The sequence below is a fragment of the Geotrypetes seraphini genome, chromosome 13 (genome assembly GCF_902459505.1).
Source record: "Geotrypetes seraphini chromosome 13, aGeoSer1.1, whole genome shotgun sequence".
Taxonomy (NCBI): domain Eukaryota; kingdom Metazoa; phylum Chordata; class Amphibia; order Gymnophiona; family Dermophiidae; genus Geotrypetes; species Geotrypetes seraphini.
In genome coordinates this window covers 29,109,505-29,128,443 of record NC_047096.1, presented here as the reverse complement: position 1 = coordinate 29,128,443, position 18,939 = coordinate 29,109,505, and the positions used below count along the sequence as shown (strand labels likewise).

General features: G+C 43.5%; 1 protein-coding gene across 6 annotated transcripts in view; it reads right to left on the bottom strand.

Annotated features, from left to right (window-relative positions):
* Window positions 1-18,939, bottom strand: part of LOC117347368 (NXPE family member 1-like) — a 74,327-nt gene that overhangs the window by 16,975 nt on the left and 38,413 nt on the right. For all 6 annotated transcript variants that reach the window (XM_033918194.1, XM_033918198.1, XM_033918197.1 and 3 more), the window contains one exon: window positions 8,408-9,132. In XM_033918194.1, coding sequence (XP_033774085.1) covers window positions 8,408-9,132 — 725 coding nt within the window. The remainder of the gene's footprint in view (window positions 1-8,407; window positions 9,133-18,939) is intronic.

The window sequence follows — 18,939 nt, the reverse complement described above, 5'->3', positions numbered from 1 at the left end:
TCCAGTTAAAGGTTAGAGAAAGACCTAAGGCGCTGTTACAACGCCTAACGAAAGCTGCAGAGAGGTGGTTACAGCCTTTCTTGGCAGACCCACGAGCGATGTTCGCTGAGTTAGTCAGGGAACAATTCCTAGAAGCTCTGCCCCAGAACATAAAGGGGTGGATCCAGAAACAAGGATGCCAGGATCTGACACAGACATTATCTGTGGCAGAAGCTTATCTGGACGCCCAGGGACTTCCCGAGAAACCAGGCCCAAGTTATAGACCCCAGACACAGTTCCAGAGGGACACTACACTTCAGGCTCCTACTAATAATAACATGCCACCCAGGAACCCTCAGAATCGTATACAGAAACCCTTTAATCCAGCTCCCATCTATTGCTTCAGGTGTGGGGGAAAAGGTCACCGACAGGGGGAGTGTGTTGAAAGAAAAGGTTTTACAGTAACCTGTGACCTAGAAAAGGGTAAGATTACACCAGGGGGGAGATATCTGGTGGTGGTATCAATAGGAGGCAAGGACATGGAGGCCTTACTTGATACAGGGGCGGACCAGTCAATGTTAGCCCACCGGTGCTGGAACACAGTATTTCCTAGGGAAAAGGGGCATGATTTTATCGGGAGAGTAAGAATCAAGTGTATTCATGGGGACACGAAACAATACCCATTGAGGCCTACCACAGTGAAGTATAAAGATAGAGTGTATCAAACTTCCTTTGCGTTAGTGCCGGAGGCACCTTATGATGTGATACTGGGGAAAGATTGGAAAGGGTTTCCTGTAGCATTACAGGAAAAACAGTGTTTAGTTAACACAAGATCACAGGGATCCTCTAATCCTGAACCTGAAGGGAGGTTAGGCAGGATATTTCCCTTTACGGGAGAAGCCTTTCAGGAATATGAACAAAGGCAGGAGCGTAGGACCCGGGCCCAGAACAAGAGACAACAGCAAGGAAGAAGTAGAGCCATGAATAGGGCGGGTGAAACTAGAGAAGTCCCATGGCTCCCCAAGGATGTTATGGATACTTTTCCTACATTTCGGGAGGAGCAGAAAACTGACCCAACCCTGAAAGAAGAATGGCAGAGAGTAGGAAAGGAGCGTACAGAAGGTAAATGCTGGGTCGAGAAACAGGGCTTGTTGTATAGAGAAGGCCCGGGTGACCTAGAAGGGGAAATGGTACAACAGTTATTGATTCCCCAAGGGTTTAGAAAACTGATACTCAGGATAGCCCATGATCACCCGTTATCGGGTCACAAAGGAGCAGAAGCCACTATCAAACAGATAGAAAGACGGTTTTTCTGGCCGGGATTAAGGCAGGCGGTGATAAATTTTTGTCAGTCCTGTTCCACGTGCCAAAAACTGTCTTTGGCGAAACCGGCCAGGGCACCCCTCATTCCTGTACCTGTGGTGGAGGAACCATTAAGGCGGTTGGCCATGGATATTGTGGGACCCTTGGAGAAAACACCTAGGGGAAATAATTTCATTTTGGTAGTCATGGACGTAGCCACACGGTTCCCTTGGGCTTTTCCATTAAAGAAGGCCACATCTACCATTATTATGAAAGAACTGTTAGGATTGTTTTGCATGGTAGGGTTTCCCCGGGAGATTCTTACGGACCAGGGTAGTAATTTTTTATCTAGCGAAATGAGGATGTTTTATGAGGGATTTGGCATCCGTCATATTAAAACGTCTGCCTACCACCCTCAAGCTAATGGTATGGTGGAACGTTTTAATCAGACAATTAAGCAAATGCTGAAAAAGGGCATAGAAGGAGACTCTAAGAACTGGGATAGGTTTATTCCTTTTGCGCTCTTTGCGGCGCGTGAGAAGGTGCAGAATTCTTTGGGACTTAGTCCTTACGAATTATTGTTTGGGAGACCACCTAGGGGGGTGCTGGACATGTTGAAAGAGAAGTGGGTGTTTCCCGAGGAATCGGGGAGTAATGTTATCACATATTTAGCTCAGCTTAAGGATAGGTTGCAGAGGTCCCTGGAATTCGGAAAAGAAAACTTGGAGTGGAGTCAGAAACAGCAAAAGACTTACTATGACAGAAGGGCTAAAGAACGTGAATTACAGATAGGTGATCAAGTCCTTATATTAGTACCCACTGATCCGCACAAATTCTTGGCACAATGGAAGGGCCCGGCCACCATTGTGGAAAGGATAGGTGAGGTGGATTATCGGGTCAAGGATGATAAAGGGAGACTGCAGACCTATCATGTCAACCTATTGAAACCATGGAAAGATCGGGAGGTGTTGGCCTTGGTGGCACAACAAGGGCAGGAAGATGACCTAGGACCTCAGGTTACGGACTTCAAGGCTGAGGGGGAAGTTAATGTAGGAACTGCCCTCACACAGATACAAGTTCATCAGGTGAAGGAAGTAGTCCGACAGTTTGGGGATGTGTTCTCTTCGGTGCCAGGGAAAACGGGGGTAGTATCCCATGATATTATAACAGTACCAGGGAAGGTGGTACGGGTACGCCCCTATAGACTGTCAGAGGAAAAGAAAGCTCTGGTGGAGGAGTTAGTACAAGAGATGCTGACTTTAGGGGTTATAGAAACCTCGCAAAGCCCATGGTGTAGCCCTATTGTGATTGTTCCTAAAGCTGATGGGACACCACGTTTTTGTATTGACTTTCGCCAGGTAAACGAGGTGTCTCAGTTTGATGCATTTCCAATGCCACGGGTAGATGAATTACTGGATAGATTAGGATCAGCCCAGTTTTTAACTACCATTGACCTTACAAAAGGCTACTGGCAAATACCGCTTACCGAATCGGCTAAGCCTAAAACTGCATTCAGCACGCCACGGGGCCTATTCCAATTTAGGCGCATGCCATTTGGCTTACATGGGGCGGCGGCTACATGCCAGCGCCTAGTCCGCGAGGTGCTACGGGATCACCATGGGTACGCGGACGCTTACATTGACGACATAGTGATCCATTCGAGTACATGGGAACAGCATGTGCAACACCTTAAGGCGGTCCTGGAAGCTCTGAGGGGAGCCGGCCTCACAATAAATCCAAAAAAATGTTTTATAGGTCAACAAGAAGTAAAGTACTTGGGATATATTGTGGGAAAGGGGCAGATAAAGCCTATAGTGGATAAAGTGCAATGCATTCGGGGATACCCGGCTCCTAACAACAAAAAACAACTCAGGGCTTTCTTAGGATTGGTAGGATACTACAGGAGGTTTATCCCGCACTTTTCGTCCCAGGCAGGACCCTTGACTGACATGTTGAAAAAAGGGAGCCCAGAGACACTGTGTTGGGACAATGTGAGTAAACAGGCTTTTCAAAGATTGAGGGCTAGTTTGTGTGAAAGGCCCGTGCTCAAAGCTATTGATTTTGACCAACCATTGATCTTACAAACTGATGCTTCTGGCACTGGATTAGGAGCAGTCCTAAGTCAAGAAAGCCAAGGGTTAGAACATCCCATTATGTATCTGAGTCGGAAGCTCCATCCTAATGAACAAAATTATGCAACGGTGGAGCAGGAGTGCTTAGCGGTAAAATGGGCTGTTCAGACTCTTGAGCATTATTTACAGGACAGGGAGTTTACACTGGTGACGGACCACGCAGCCCTGAAATGGTTAAATACCATGCGAAACAATAACGCTAGACTTACACGATGGTATTTAGCCCTTCAGGTGTTCAAATTTAAGGTGGTGCATCGGCCAGGAAAACTTAACACCAATGTAGATATTCTGTCACGCATCCCCGAGAATATAGGGACTCCTCAGGGTACAAGCGAGGGTCATCCTTTAAGGGTGGGGGAATGTGACAAACCCAGCACCAGCACTAGTCCGGTCCCTGATAGGATCGGATGCAGAAGAGCAGACCAGATCGATTCTGGCACTCACCTTGAGGCTGACCTCCCTTGCCCCCATAACCAAAGAGATAGTGAACTGGAACAGAGGCAGGCAGATTGGCAACAACAGCCTCCTGTCTCTAGAGCAGCTAGAGAAGCCACGAGGAAGGTAGCTGCAGTAGAAAAACCTAGGCAGAGAAAAACTGCTGTAGAGCCAAAACCCATCCCCCGCTACAGGCTGAAGGGGATTGGCTCTGATCTGTTTAAAAGCAGGTTGAGTCAAGGAGGGGGGGGGGGAGCGAGTGACCAGGGCGGGTCACTCCCACAGCTCAAGGCAGGTGAAGAGCTGTGGAACAGAGCAGGAGAGAAAAACGTGCTGGATTATTCCATGCAGGATTTGGAGGAAATCCTGCCTACTTCAAACTACCAGGTTCTAGATCGTGTGGAAGGCATGGAGATAGAACTGGCTGGCCCTATGTTAGAAAGCCAGACGGAAGGTATGGAAGTTGCATGAAAGAATGCAGCAACTGAGAAACCATTAGTGGTTTGTGTTTCTTTCTTTCTTTTGTTGATGTTTGGTTTGTTTCTGCTGTGCAAACTATGCCTGAAGAAGTTAAGATATGTTTGAACTTTATAAGTATTTTGAGAGTAAGAATAATACTTGCTTCAAACTGAGGAATGGATTTAAAAGCAAGTTTGTGAACCTGAAGCTCAAACTGACCTAGTTAAGTTTGGTTTTTGGAACTTTAAAAATCCTGCTGTGACTCCCGTTCTGAAAGCTAATTAGATTATCTGTCTCAGCTGTGTGATGTTGCCTGCATGTGGGAGCTGAGAGAAAAGCTGAACTGTTACCAGAGTTTGCTGTGGCTATGTTTGCCTAAGGAGTTTTGATTTAGTTTGAATTTACAGTAAAGCTTTATTTTTGCAAAATCTACTATTTTTGTTGAATGACCTGCAAAAATGATGTTTGTTTTCTGTTGCATACTTTTGACCTGTGGGTCAGAATAAACAACTTATTCTTTCCTAAAGAACTTGTTTTGGCTGGTGATATGGTGAAACCTGTTTACTTACCTTGCATCTCTTAGGCCCAGGCAATTGCCCAGGGCCACCTGAAAAAGTCCTGAAGGTACCCCTGGTTGGAGGGGACACGCCAGAATCCCTGTGTTTGTCACCCGGCAGCCCTACTTTGCGGAGGGTTGGTGACAATGCTTAATCAGTAGTAGGGCACCATATACAAAATGGTAGCACCCTTCGCTGTTTGTATGGTAGAGGAGTAGCAAGCAGTCATCAGATTTAATTTATAGAAGAATGCTGCAACAGTATGGACATGCCTGCATGTGACCGGTGGCTGCTGATTTAGGCGCTCTTTATAGAATCTGGCATTAAGGGCCAGATTATGTATAGGATGCCTACATTAGGCACTGCTAGATGCCCCACTCAAGGATGCCTAGCAATGTCTAACTTTGGGATCTGCGCGCAACATTTTTAAAATTAGCATGGTAACTGAGCACACCAGTTTTCAGCCAATTAAGAGTTCGGCACCAAACTCATAGAACGCCTAGCGATACCTAAGTCAAGGCACCCTTCGACACCTAACAACGCCTACCTGCAAAGTGGGCGTGGTTAAGGGGCGGAGAATAAGTGTGACTGACTTAAGTGTCACTAAGTGTCTAGGTAAGGTGCCGGTATATTAGACCAAGTAAAACCTGGCCTAATGTACCAATGCCTACCTCTAGGACACCTAACGACGATTAAGCATGCATAGGTACCGCTAGGTGGGATTCTATAAGCAGCACACAGTGATTAATTGATAAGTGCCCCAAGTGGCGCCTACAAGTGGCGTTTACAGACTCAGGCCCTAAATGGCATGCAGCCTATTATATTCCTACGGGCTTCTTAGCATATGGGACTCAATTCTGTACATAGTGTCCAAATTGGGTGATAAAAATTTGTGTGCCAAGCGCTATTTTATTAATGGCGCTTAAAGTTGGGTGCCATTTATACAATAGCTGGGCACTAGGATTTACACCAACTGAACCCTGGTATAAATCCCTGCACCTAAATTAAGCATGGATCTGCCAAATTCTATTAACAATGCATCCAAATCCTAGAAATGCCCCTGACCTGCCCATGCCCCTCCCATGGTCACATCTCCTTTTCAGATTCCATGCAGAAAAATTTATATGCACATCTGTATAGATTAGCGACTATAAAATACACGCTTAAATTCCAATTATTACCAATTAGAACCAATAAATGATTAGTTTCCAACACTGCTAATTGGCTCATTAAGCAATTAAATTATTTTCACATTTTGGGCACGTGTCCAAATTTGAGCATGTAATTTTGAGCGCTATACAGTATATAGAATTAGTGGGAGATCACATACTAATTGTTAGCAAGTGCTAAACTCGTTGGCACACCTTAGCAAAAGGAGCCTTTAGTATTTGTATATTATTTTCTTGCTCTGTCTTATTTTGCATTGTATTTTGTAACACAAGTTATTTCTTGTATATACTGTTAAATTCAAATAACATTCTAGGGGTTGATATTCAGTGCAACTTAGCTGGCTGGCAGCAGCTCCTGTCTGGTTAACTCATGCCGACTAGGTTCTGCCCAGATATTCAGCTAGTGCCACTGAATTTGTTTATTAAAATAATTTGAGATACCACTTTACAATAATGAGAACAAAGCGGTTTACAAGTAAAATGCATCATAATCATTAAACTAAGAAATCTAGTTATTAATAGGAATGCCTAATGCTCATTCATGCTTAAAATCAATTCATCCCAAATCTACCACTGATTACATCCCCCAGAATTGCTAATGTACTCTTACGTTGTCTCCTAGTTCAATGTTAAATGCTAAAGAAAAAATAGAGTCTTTAATGCTACTTTAAATTTCTTAAAACTTAATTCTCTCAAATATGGAGACAACCCATTTCATAGGGAAGGAGCCAAAAAAGAAAAGGTCTTTGTTCTAGTTGAAGCCAACTTACATCTATTTAGATGAGGCAATGATACTCTAAAGCCTTGTAGAAATCTTAACACTCTCTTAGGCGAGTATGGGATAATCATGTTTAGATAACTCAGATTTTGTATATAGTAAGCTTGATTTGATGTGTTAAAATTAACATTTAAATTGGATTCTATATTTAATTGACAACCAATGAAACTTTATAATTTCCTAATATCTTGAGCTGCTTCTATTCAGTTAATGTTGGGGTGATCCATGAGGGAGTGAAACAGTTAAATGCCATTGAAGTTTCAAGTTTCAAGTTTATTAGATTTTAATATACCGACCATCAAGCAAATATCTGGACGGTTTACATTAGATTTAAAAAATTGACAGACAAGAGTAGAAACAATTGGAAAAAAAAAATAAAAAAAAAAAAACCACGAAAAGTATTAAATAATTTAAATAATGTATAGTGAACATTAAAAACAATAACAAGACAGACTTGACAGTGAGGAGAGAGGGAATGGGTGGGTAAAGTTACATTGTAAGTAGAAAAAGGAGAAAGAGGGGTTAAGGAAAAAACATGTTGGATGGGGATAAGATATATTGAATGTTTATAAAAGAGCAAAATTAGATAGAAAAGAATTTAAGAGGATAGAAGTTAAGTGGAAAAGAATGCATCTCGAAATAAAAAAGTTTTTAAGTTTTTCTTAAATTTGTCAAGGTTTTGTTCGTCACGAAGTGATTGTGGAAGGGAGTTCCACAATGTCGGGGCAGTTACTGCAAAGTTTATTTTGCGTGTGTAATAAAATTCTTTTATAGACGGAATCAATAAGAGATTTTGATTTGAAGATCTCAAAGTTCGAGTAGAGCACTGAGGGATAAGAAGTTTGTGGAGATATGACGGCAGATGAGAAGATTTTATTTTGAATGACAAAAGGATGATTTTGTAGGTGATTCGGTGCGTCACGGGTAACCAGTGGGCATCTTTCAAAGCAGGCGTAACATGATCATATTTACCTAGGTTATAGATGAGTTTTATTGCTGTGTTTTGTATAAGTTGAAGGCGGCAAATTTCTTTTTGTGGGAGGCCGTTGAGTAGGGAATTACAGTAATCTAGGTGAGAGATTATTAGTGAGTGAATAAGAATTTTGATGGATTCGGTTTCTAGAATTGAGGTCAATGAACGAATTATGCGTAGTTTATAGAAACATGTTTTAACTACCGAACTAATATGATCATGAAATGATAGATCTTTATCAATGGTAACTCCTAAGAGTTTTATTTTTGTCTCCATTTGAATATTTGCTTCTGGACCAGCCACCACAATTTTACTAGGCAGGGTCCTCTAATATCCACTTAAATTGCTTTGAACATTGACTCCATTTGCTGCAAAAAGTCCAGATAAAACCAGGCCCATCAGTCCAGTGATACACACCTTAATTAGACTAGCTATAATCACCCAGTGTAAAGAAAATGTCCTCCCTGATAATGTTTCATATGGAATGCATTTTTCTCAGGGGCTATCAACTTACATGACGTAAAGGTGATGTCAGTTGACCACTCCTGCCCTGATTCTATACCCCAAATGTAAGAACATCACTTTTATGTTAATTTCAGAGTCTGGAATCTGAACATATTTACCTGGCTAAGAGGCTTTTCTCCAGGGCATTGAGATAAGAGTTATCTGTGTTGTGGGATTGCATTCTGATCAAAGAACCACAAGGTAAACCTAGAGGCTTAACACAGTAAAAATAATCACCATCCCCAGTCTCTAGGTACTCACACAGCTCTTGGTCTGTGCTCAGGTTGAAATTGCATTGGGTGGTAGCTCTATAGGTTGCATTGGTAAATATACCCATAAATTCTACATTGTTATACCCTTCATTTCTTGCCCTCCACAGTGCTGACACTCCTTCACTGGGGTGAAATAGTAGTAAGGAAAATTGTACCCTGCCCTCCCATGACAAAGTGAAATGCACAAGGTAAGACCCATTATTCAGGTCTTCAATCCTCCCAGAAGCTGCTGCCTGAAGCTCTGGTGAGTAGATCCTTGCCCTCAGGAAGTCTCCTCCATATTTTTTTCTGTTGCCCAAGTAATCATACATATCAAGCTGTACAATTAAGATATCTCCGATGCAATACTTATCTTTGGAGTACAGTAGAATGGCTCTACTCATCTTGGCACTTGTAGTGTTATTCATGTGGGTAAAAGTGACTTTGGGGACCATCTGGTCTAGTCTCTTAAAGATTTCTTTAACTTGCTTTTCTATTTCCATCAGCCTAGCTTGAGAGGCAGCCAAGGGTGTTTCTTTGTTCTGTCTTTGCTCAGTGTTGTTTACACGAAAAGACCAAATGCTGAGACGTCTCTGTGAAGAACAAGAGCTTTGTTTAAGCAGAAAAATGTACGGGTCACTGTCTAAATGCTGCAGTTGGTGTTGCTTTTAAAACACTGCTGTGGTGTTTAAACATATACCTGATTATTCTGTGCTGGCTGATATGCGGATATTGGTGCTGAATATTTGGGTATGGCAGAAAGCATCACTGGTATTCAGATAAAAGTGATATTTGGGACAGCTCACTTGCTCTCCTCAGCTATCAATACAGTTGACTACATACTGGTTATGAATATTGCAAGTGTCTGGATAAATTCTGCCTCTGACCAGTCTCTACCACCGAACTGCTCCGGTTCTGTCTGGATAGCTCTTCAAAAGCAGCTCCTCTGCCACCGGGAGCTGCTTCTGCTACACTAGCGACCTCGGGCCGCGTGAGAGCCCTGCTCCGCCCCCAGAAACCCCAACGACGCTACTGCCTCTTCAAAAGCAGCTCCTCTGCCACCGGGAGCTGCTTCTGCTAAACTAACGACCTCGGGCCGCGTGGGAGCCCTGCTCCGCCCCCCGAAACCCCAGCAAAGCTACTGCCTCTTCAAAAGCAGCTCCTCTGCCACCGGAGCTGCTTCTGCTACACTAGCAACTTCGGGCCGCGTGGGAGTCCTGCTCCGCCCCCCGAAACCCCAGCGACGCTACTGCCTCTAAAAAAACAGATCCTCTGCTACCGGGAGCTGCTTCTGCTACACTAGTGACCTCGGGCCGCGTGAGAGCCCTGCTCCGCCCCCAGAAACCCCAACGACGCTACTGCCTCTTCAAAAGCAGCTCCTCTGCCACCGGGAGCTGCTTCTGCTAAACTAGCGACCTCGGGCCGCGTGGGAGCCCTGCTCCGCCCCCCGAAACCCCAGCAAAGCTACTGCCTCTTCAAAAGCAACTCCTCTGCCACCGGAGCTGCTTCTGCTACACTAGCAACTTCGGGCCGCGTGGGAGTCCTGCTCCGCCCCCCGAAACCCCAGCGACGCTACTGCCTCTACAAAAACAGCTCCTCTGCCACCGGGAGCTGCTTCTGCTACACCAGCGACCTCGGGCCGTGTGGGAGCCCTGCTCCACCCCCCGAAACCCCAGCGTCTCTGGTCCAATCCACTCACTCGCCAACACTCTGATCCAATCCACTCACTCATCCCCAGACACCAAACATGAAGCTAGCCCTGAAAACACACACTCAAGCCACCCTACTGATAATCCTCCTCATCACCAGATGGAAAGTAAAAGCAAACAACCTGCCCACCACACCCACATGTTCCACTGCAACCAATATCCAGCATCTCACCAGAAGACCCCTCATAACAAGAAATTCGAACAACCATACCAGCTCTCAACATCCTATCACCCTAACCTGGAGAAGAAGACCTACGCATCCCAAAACCAAACCTCAACCTCTTTCCAAAGCACTCATATACCCTAAAACGGCTCACTATCATCAAACAGACATCGCCTCGCTGAATTGTGCCTACTACGTAAACATCAGAGCCTTAGGACCCAAAACAGAACACATAAAAAATTGGATAAAAACAGAAAACCTAGACTGCCTCTTCCTCACAGAAACCTGGTTAACCTCTGAAACAGACCCCAGAATAACAGAGGTATGCCCTCAGGGGTACAAAATAACAGTGACCTGCAGGGAGAAAAAAAGGAGGAGGAATAGCAATAATAATAAAGGACTCCCTAACCCTAAACATACTAGAAAAAACTTCCACCCCGCAAATGGACTTCCTAGCCTGTCACCTTACAAGCACTACACTAAAAAACTCACTAAACTGCATGCTCTGTTATATAACACCAGGTAACTGGACAACAGTGAGACCGGAATTCGAAAACTTCATCTACCAAAACTCTAACAGCAGAATATAACCTCATCCTTGGAGACTTAAATCTTCACCTAGAAGACCCAGCCTCCACACCAGCAAAAAACTGTCTATCTTTTCTCAATGCCCTATCCTTCCAGATCCTAAACCCACAAACCACACATGAAAAAGGCCATCAACTGGACATCGTAGCATTCATGACCCACCAAACATCCACCCCCAGCAATCCTAACTCCCAACGGAACCTGGTCCCCCTCCCTCTGGTCAGACCACTACACATACAACTTCAACCTCAGCTAGACCAAGACCAAAACTACACCTCAATCCAAAAAAATAACATACACCTCACGCAAACATATCGAGCAAACCACTTTCTGGTTAAAAGTAGATGAAACAATCCAAGACTGCGACCCAATAGACTTCATCTCTCATTGGAAAAATCTATCAACCAACATCCTTGATGAACTAGCCCCACTACAAACCAAAACCAGAACCAGCAGGAGATCAGACCAATGGTTCGACAATGAACTGCTCCAACTCAAAAGACAGTGTAGAAGACTAGAAAGAAAATGGAGAAAAACAAACCTAGATCAAACTAAAATCGCTTGGAAAAAAATCAACAAACAATACAAACTTCTACTAAAGGACAAGAGAAAAACTCATTACACAAATCTTATAGGCACAGAAACCCAAGACACCAAAAAACTATTTCAAATCTTAAAAGACCTCACAGATACCAAACCCTACACAACCACTAATAATACCCCTCCCCCATCAGCTACCCTCCTGGCAGAACACTTCAAGAACAAAATCACAAACGCCAGAGCCACCCTCAATGTTACCCCATCCCTCCTAAACATAATAACAACTCGCCCCACAGACAAAGATTCAACTGCAGCAGACAGAACTTGGTCACATTTCCCCAATATACAATGGTCCGAACTCAACAATCTCTACAAAAAATACAGCCTCGCCTCCTGTGACCTCAACCACTGCCCTTCATATCTCCTTACTACCTCCAGTGTAAAATTCCGTACTCTACTTCTACAATGGATTCAAACCACACTCAAAGACGGCATTTTCCCCTCGGTCCTCAGCGAAATCATCATCACCCCAATCCAAAAAGACCCAAAAGGTCCATCAGATCAACCATCCAACTTCAGACCTATTGCCTCAATACCACTATACGTCAAACTCACAGAAGGCCTAGTAGCCAAACTCCTCACCAACTATCTGGATGACCATAACCTACTCCACCCCATGCAATCTGGCTTCAGAACAAACTTCAGCAAAGAGACACTACTTGGCTCCCTCATGGATACAATCAGACAACAACTAAGCACAGGAAAAAAAATACTTCTCATACAACTGGACCTAACTGCAGTATTCGATCTAGTAGACCATAATATCCTTCTGCAAATATTGGATACAATGGGTATCTCAGACAAAGTATACTCTTGGTTTGAAGGTTTCCTAAAATCCAGAACCTACAGTGTCAAATCTAACACAGAAAAATCAAAACCTTGGTCAAACCCCTGCGGAGTACCACAGGGATCCCCACTATCCCCTACCCTCTTCAACCTATACACTGTCTCTCTCGGAACACATCTAGACAATCTAGGCATAACCACCTACAGTTACGCGGATGACATTACCATTCTCATACCCTATGATCAATCAAAGTCCTCCCTGACTAAAACACTACAACGAACACTAGACTCCATTACAACCTGGATGAAAGATCACAAACTTAAACTCAACCCAGACAAAACCAAATTCATTCTCTTTGAAAATGACAAAATCCAAACCATAGCCAACCTAGAACTCAACTCAATCAACTACCCCATCCAAACCACCATAAAACTACTAGGAATAACTATAGACAGATGCTGTACCATGCAACCGCAAATAAACAACACAATACAGAAATCCTTCGCTATCACGAGAAATCTCAGACAAATTCGGAAATTCTTTGAAAGAACACAATTCCAGCTTATAGTACAATCCCTAATCCTAGGACTACTGGACTATTGCAACATCCTCTACCTCCCATGCCCAACCTTTATGACCAAACAACTACAAACAATCCAAAATACAGCTTTAAGACTCATCTATTCATTGAGAAAACATGACCATATCACAAGCCTACATCAACTCACATTGGCTACCAATCCAAGAAAGAATACAATTCAAAATTCTACTGCATGTTATTTAAAACTCTTAACGGAGACAGCCCATCCTACCTGAACAACCGCCTCATCCCAGCATCCATAACCAGACACAGAAAAACACACTCCCCATTCATTCTCCCCCCGATCAAAGAAGTAAAACGATCAAACTACACGACGGCCTCCTAGCCACTCAAGCAGCAAGACTGGACAACCAGATCTCCAACCTTCTGATGTCCACCCCAGACTACAAGACATTCAGAAAAGAACTAAAAACTATACTTTTCAAGAAATTCCTGAAACAGCCCTAACCTCACGTACTCTCAACAACACTAAAATAGACAAAGGATCTACCCTTTACTATCATAGCAAGGACAATTGTATTTATAAATCTTCTGTTAAGCCTCCCTGTTCTTAACTACCAAAGAAATATCAAAATATCTGCTGTCTACCACTCTAGCAAATCTATTGTTCTCCCATGGTAACCCTGTTTATAAATTTTTTGTAAGCCTTGAACCGCAAGGTAATGGTGGAATAGAAATCCCTAATGTAATGTAATGTAATAGTACAGGGCAGTTTGTGGAAAATCTGTAGATGGCCAAAGTCAGTAGAACTTACCCAAGTAGCAGCACCTATTACCTGGATAAGTAGTTTTGATTATTGGCCTGATCTATCTTATGTATCTACTGTATATTGTTTAAATGAAAAAGAGGAATGTGCCTGAAAGCCTGTCAGCTTTGATAGTCCACAGGCTCTTTTTAATGGGAGAAGCATGCTGGATCATTGAGCTAAAGTTCTATTTTGAACTATTTTGATGAAGGTGCTTAAACCAGTGGCCTAGCCAGAACTGATTTTTTTTGGTGGGGCGCAAGTCTAATTCGTGGGCACAACATAGTGCAGATGTTGACATAATCTCCAGTTCTTCTCTCATTGGCCTGAGCTCCTTCCACTGACTGAATTGGGCCTGACTCCAAAGTGGAAAAGTCATGGCCCATGCAAGCTCACCCATAGCTATATCTCTGGCTTGAACAAAATACCATAAAAGCTCTGGGCTTGGATTTGATTTTGGGAGCGTGACATAAGGGATAGTGAGAGAGTGAGACATAAGGGATAGTGAGAGAGTGAGACATATGAGATACCAACCTAGGAGTGAGATATATGAGACATAGGGGATAATGAGAGAGAGTGAGACATATGGGATACCCAATCTGGAAGTGAGAGAGTGAGACACATGGGATACCCAAGCTGGGACCCACAGCAAGGAAAAGAAGAAGTACTAATATAAGAGGAAGTAGCACAGAGAACTACAGGCAGTGCTTTATCTGACTTCATAAAAAGGAATTACTTGTTCTGATTTTGAAAAGATACTTCATAAAAGAACTATAAATGATCTCTAATTGATGTCATTTGTGCACTTTTAAATTGAGGATTTCATCTCAATAAAGATTAACTTTTTATTTAAAAGCATTCCTCAGAATGGACCTTTTTTGAGTAGATTGGAGTTTATATTTTTCCATAATCACACAGTGATGGCTTTGGGACACCTTGCCTCCCTCTGTCTATCAGGATTCATTTGCTGAGTTATACAAATTTCTTTCGAATACAGTATTGGAATTTTCATGTAATCTTGGTGTGGAGACTTTCACATTTAAAATCTTATTTACCAATTTGTTCATTTTTTTCCAAAACCAGACAGAATTTCTTTTAAACAACAGGAGATATTTCAAATTTTGCTCCACATGTAGCAGGGTCCTTGCTCCAGAGTAAAGGGTCAGGGATTTGATATACCACCTTTCTGTGGTACAGCTAATTACATTTTATTTTGTGCTGGTACTTTGTCCTTGGTGGGGGTCACAATCTATGTTCCCTCTAAGCGAAACATATGAGCAATCGGTCATACATTCTAGGAGCGTCTCTCACAAATTTTCCATGATTGCTTACAAAAATACTTGCAAATCTATAAAATTGTTTTTTTATAACTTGTTGCTCACACGAAAAATATTTTTTAGAATTTGTCACTCACATGAGAAAAAATTTGCAAGCACTCAGGCATTCTTAGAGGGAGCATTGGTCATAATCTAAGTTTTTTTGTACCTGAGGCAATGGAAGGTTAAGTGATTTGCCCAGGGTCACGAGCTATGGTGGGACTTGAACCCAGTTCTCCAAGCTCTCAGTCCACGACACTAACCATTAGGCTACTCCCACGGAAGCACCATTCAAAGTAATGAAGGGACTGGAGGAGAGAAACTGGGCCTCTTCTCCCTGGAAAAGAGGAGACTGAGAGGGGACATGATTGAAACATTCAAGATAATCAAGGGAATAGACTTAGTAGAGAAAGAGAGATTGTTCACCCTCTCCAAGGTGGAGAGAATGAGAGGGTCCTCTCTAAAGTTAAAAGGGGATAGATTTCGTACAAATGTAAGGAAGTTCTTGTTCACCCAGAGAGTGGTAAAAAACTGGAACGCTCTTCCAGAGGCTGTTATAGGGGAAAACACCCTCCAGGGATTCAAGACAAGGTTAGACAAGTTCCTGCTGAACCAGAACGTCTGCAGGTAAGGCTAGACTCAATTAGGGCACTGGTCTTTGACCTAAGGGCCGCCGTGTGAATGGACTGCTGGGCACAATGGACCATTGGTCTGACCCAGCAGTGGCAATTCTTATGTTCTTAGGTTATTCAGTGGAAGCCCTAGAAATATGTGTTTCCTAAAAAAAGAATTGGAAGGAAGTATATCTTTTTGTATAAAGAAGAGTGTTGGAAGGTACCTACGGTCTTCCTTCACTAGAGGGAATCCAAGAAGAGATGTAGAAGAGGTGATGGTTTTTCCCTTCTAGGGGCCAATCAGGACCTTGCTCTTTTAACTGAGAGGCGAAGGATAAGCAGAGAGAAAGAACAGGAAAGGGGTCCAGTCCCCATAAGAAAGGAGTGTGGAGAGAGAGAGAGAGAGAGAGAGAGAGAGTTGAAGTCTGATCCACAATTGAACCCAGAGACAAAGGAGGAATCACTGGGAAGGATCATGTCTTAAAAAAAAAAAGTGAAAGAAGTAAAATTGTAACTTCCAAATCCAACACAGAGAAGAATTGGAGCCCAGAAGCCATGTGACAGTACATGCAGGAGACTTGGTATGATAAGAAGTAGATCTATGTCTGGGTTTCATCCTGTTTACCTACTCCTAATAGGATGAGCTTTCTGTGAGAAGTGAGGAGAGTCCAAACCCCAGAAAAGGGGAGAAGGGCCTTCACAGTTTGAAAGGAGAAGGAACAGGAGAGCAAGTCTGGATATATCTCATACCCCTATACACTGAGGGGCAGATTCTATAAACAGCATCCCGACTGTAGGCAGTGGTAGGCATCCTACAGCTGTCTAAACTGCCAATCGGGAGGCATGTTTTCTAAAAAAACAAACAAACAAACAAAAAACCAGAGGCAGGCCGCCTACACTGTAAGCATCTGTCGCAGTGCAGGGAGATGTGCCGAGATACTTAAGCTCGCCCACGGATGGGCGTGGGTGTGATTTCGCCTGGAAGTGGCCTTGGATCAGCTTAAGTGGCCCTAGGCATTTCCCTAGGGCAGGGGTAGGCAATTCCGGTCCTCAAGAGCCGGAGCCAGGTCAGGTTTTCAGGATCTCCACCATGAATATGTACGAGATGGATTTGCATGCACTGTCTCCTTGAGATGCAAATCTATCTCATGCATATTTATTGCGGATATCCTGAAAACCTGACCTGGCTCTGGCTCTTAAGGACCGGAATTGCCTACCCCCGCCCTAGGGCCATGAAAGATGCCTGAAATGTAGGACAGCAAAATTCATCATTATTCTGCACCTTCAAAGGGGAGGGAGGGGTTAACACTGTTTAGTTGGCCACTATCATAGGGTAATGGCCACAAAAAGATTGATGAGCACTGCACTAAGCCATTTTAGCGCTTATGGTTTATTAAAAGCTTCTATATTGCTACTAATGACTAGGACACAGGTGTCGAAGTCGGTCCTCGAGGGCCGCAATCCAGTCGGGTTTTCAGAATTTCCCCAATGAATATGCATTGAAAGCAGTGCATGCACATAGATCTCATGCATATTCATTGGGGAAATCTTGAAAACCTGACTGGATTGCGGCCCTCGAGGATCGACTTTGACACCCCTGGACTAGGAAGTCAATTAATAGCGGTTTACATGAGCTTCTGTAATGGTGTTACAATACTTGATCTTCTGTAATGGTGTTATAATAAAGAGTTAGAGTGTTTCTGTGATGGTTTTTCATAGATAGCTTCTGTAATGATGTTACATGGAGTCAACTATTAAGGCTCTCTGATATTACAGCTCAGTAAAAGGATGAGGAAGGGGAGCATTTGAAAGAGTTGGTAGCTTCAACTGAACGAGAAGCCCAACAAAGAGCAAACAAACAGCTGAGTCAAAATAAATGTCACAACATAAGAACATAAGAAGTGCCTCTGCTGGGTCAGACCAGAGGTCCATCATGCCCAGCAGTCTGCTCGTGCGGCAGCCCAACAGGTCCAGGACCTGTGTAGTAATCCTCTATCTATACCCTCTATCCCCTTTTCCTCCAGAAAATTGTCCAATCCCTTCTTGAACCCTAATACTGTACTCTGTCCTATCCTCTGGAAGCGCATTCCAGGTGTCCACCACCCGTTGGGTGAAGAAAAACTTCCTAGCATTGGTTTTGAATCTGTCCCCTTTCAATTTTGCCGAATGCCTTCTCGTTCTTGTAGTTTTCAAAAGTTTGAAGAATCTGTCCCTCTCCACTTTCTCTATGCCCTTCATGATCTTGTAAGTCTCTATCATATCCCCTCTAATTCTCCTCTTCTCCAGGGAAAAGAGCCCCAGTTTCTCCAATCTGTCAGTGTATGGAAGGTTTTCCATACCATTTATCAAACGCGTCCACTCTCCTCTGAACCCTTTCAAGTATCGCCATATCCTTCTTAAGGTACGGCAACCAATATTGGACGCAGTACTCCAGATGCGGACATACCATCGCCTGATACAACGGCAGGATAATTTCTTTCATTCTGGTTGTAATACCCTTCTTGATTATACTTAGCATTCTATTCGCTCTCTTTGCGGCCGCTGCGCACTGTGCCGACGGCTTCATTGTCTTATCCACTATTACCCCCAAGTCCCTTTCTTGGGTACTCTCACTCAATAACATCCCTCCCATCGTATAGCTGTACCTCGGGTTTTTGCTTCCTACATGCAATACTTTACATTTCTCTACATTGAACTTCATCTGCCATCTCGTCGCCCACTCCCCTAGCTCATTTAGGTCCCTTTGTAATTCTTTGCAGTCCTCTTTAGTCCGAGCACCACTAAATAGTTTGGACAAGGACACTAAGCAATGCTGTCTTCTAAACATAAAGCCTCCATATGGTGTCATGAATGCATAAATGATCATTTAGAAGAGATTGGTGCTTAGGCACACTGTTGTCTTTTACATGCTTCAGTGTGTGTACTTAGCTGCTAGAATGCCAGTATTCATTAGGGCTGATATTCAGACCAAGGGAGGCAACCTGGCTAACTCCCACGGTTGGCACTGAGCCCAGATATTCAATGCTGCACCATTTCTGGTGACCGCACTAAATATCTATGGATTTTTGGCTGCTAAAAAGCTAGTCGGCTCTATGATATTCAGTGCTAAACCATAGTGGCCATAGTTTAAGCGGCCTATCTTAGGTGCTAAATGTAGCCGGCCAGCGTCTAAATATTCGTGGCTGGGCAGCTAAGTCACGAGATATAGTCACCTAGCCACTAGCAGCAACCAAGATTTTCAGCGGGAGATAGTGGCTATCTTCTACAGAATATTAGT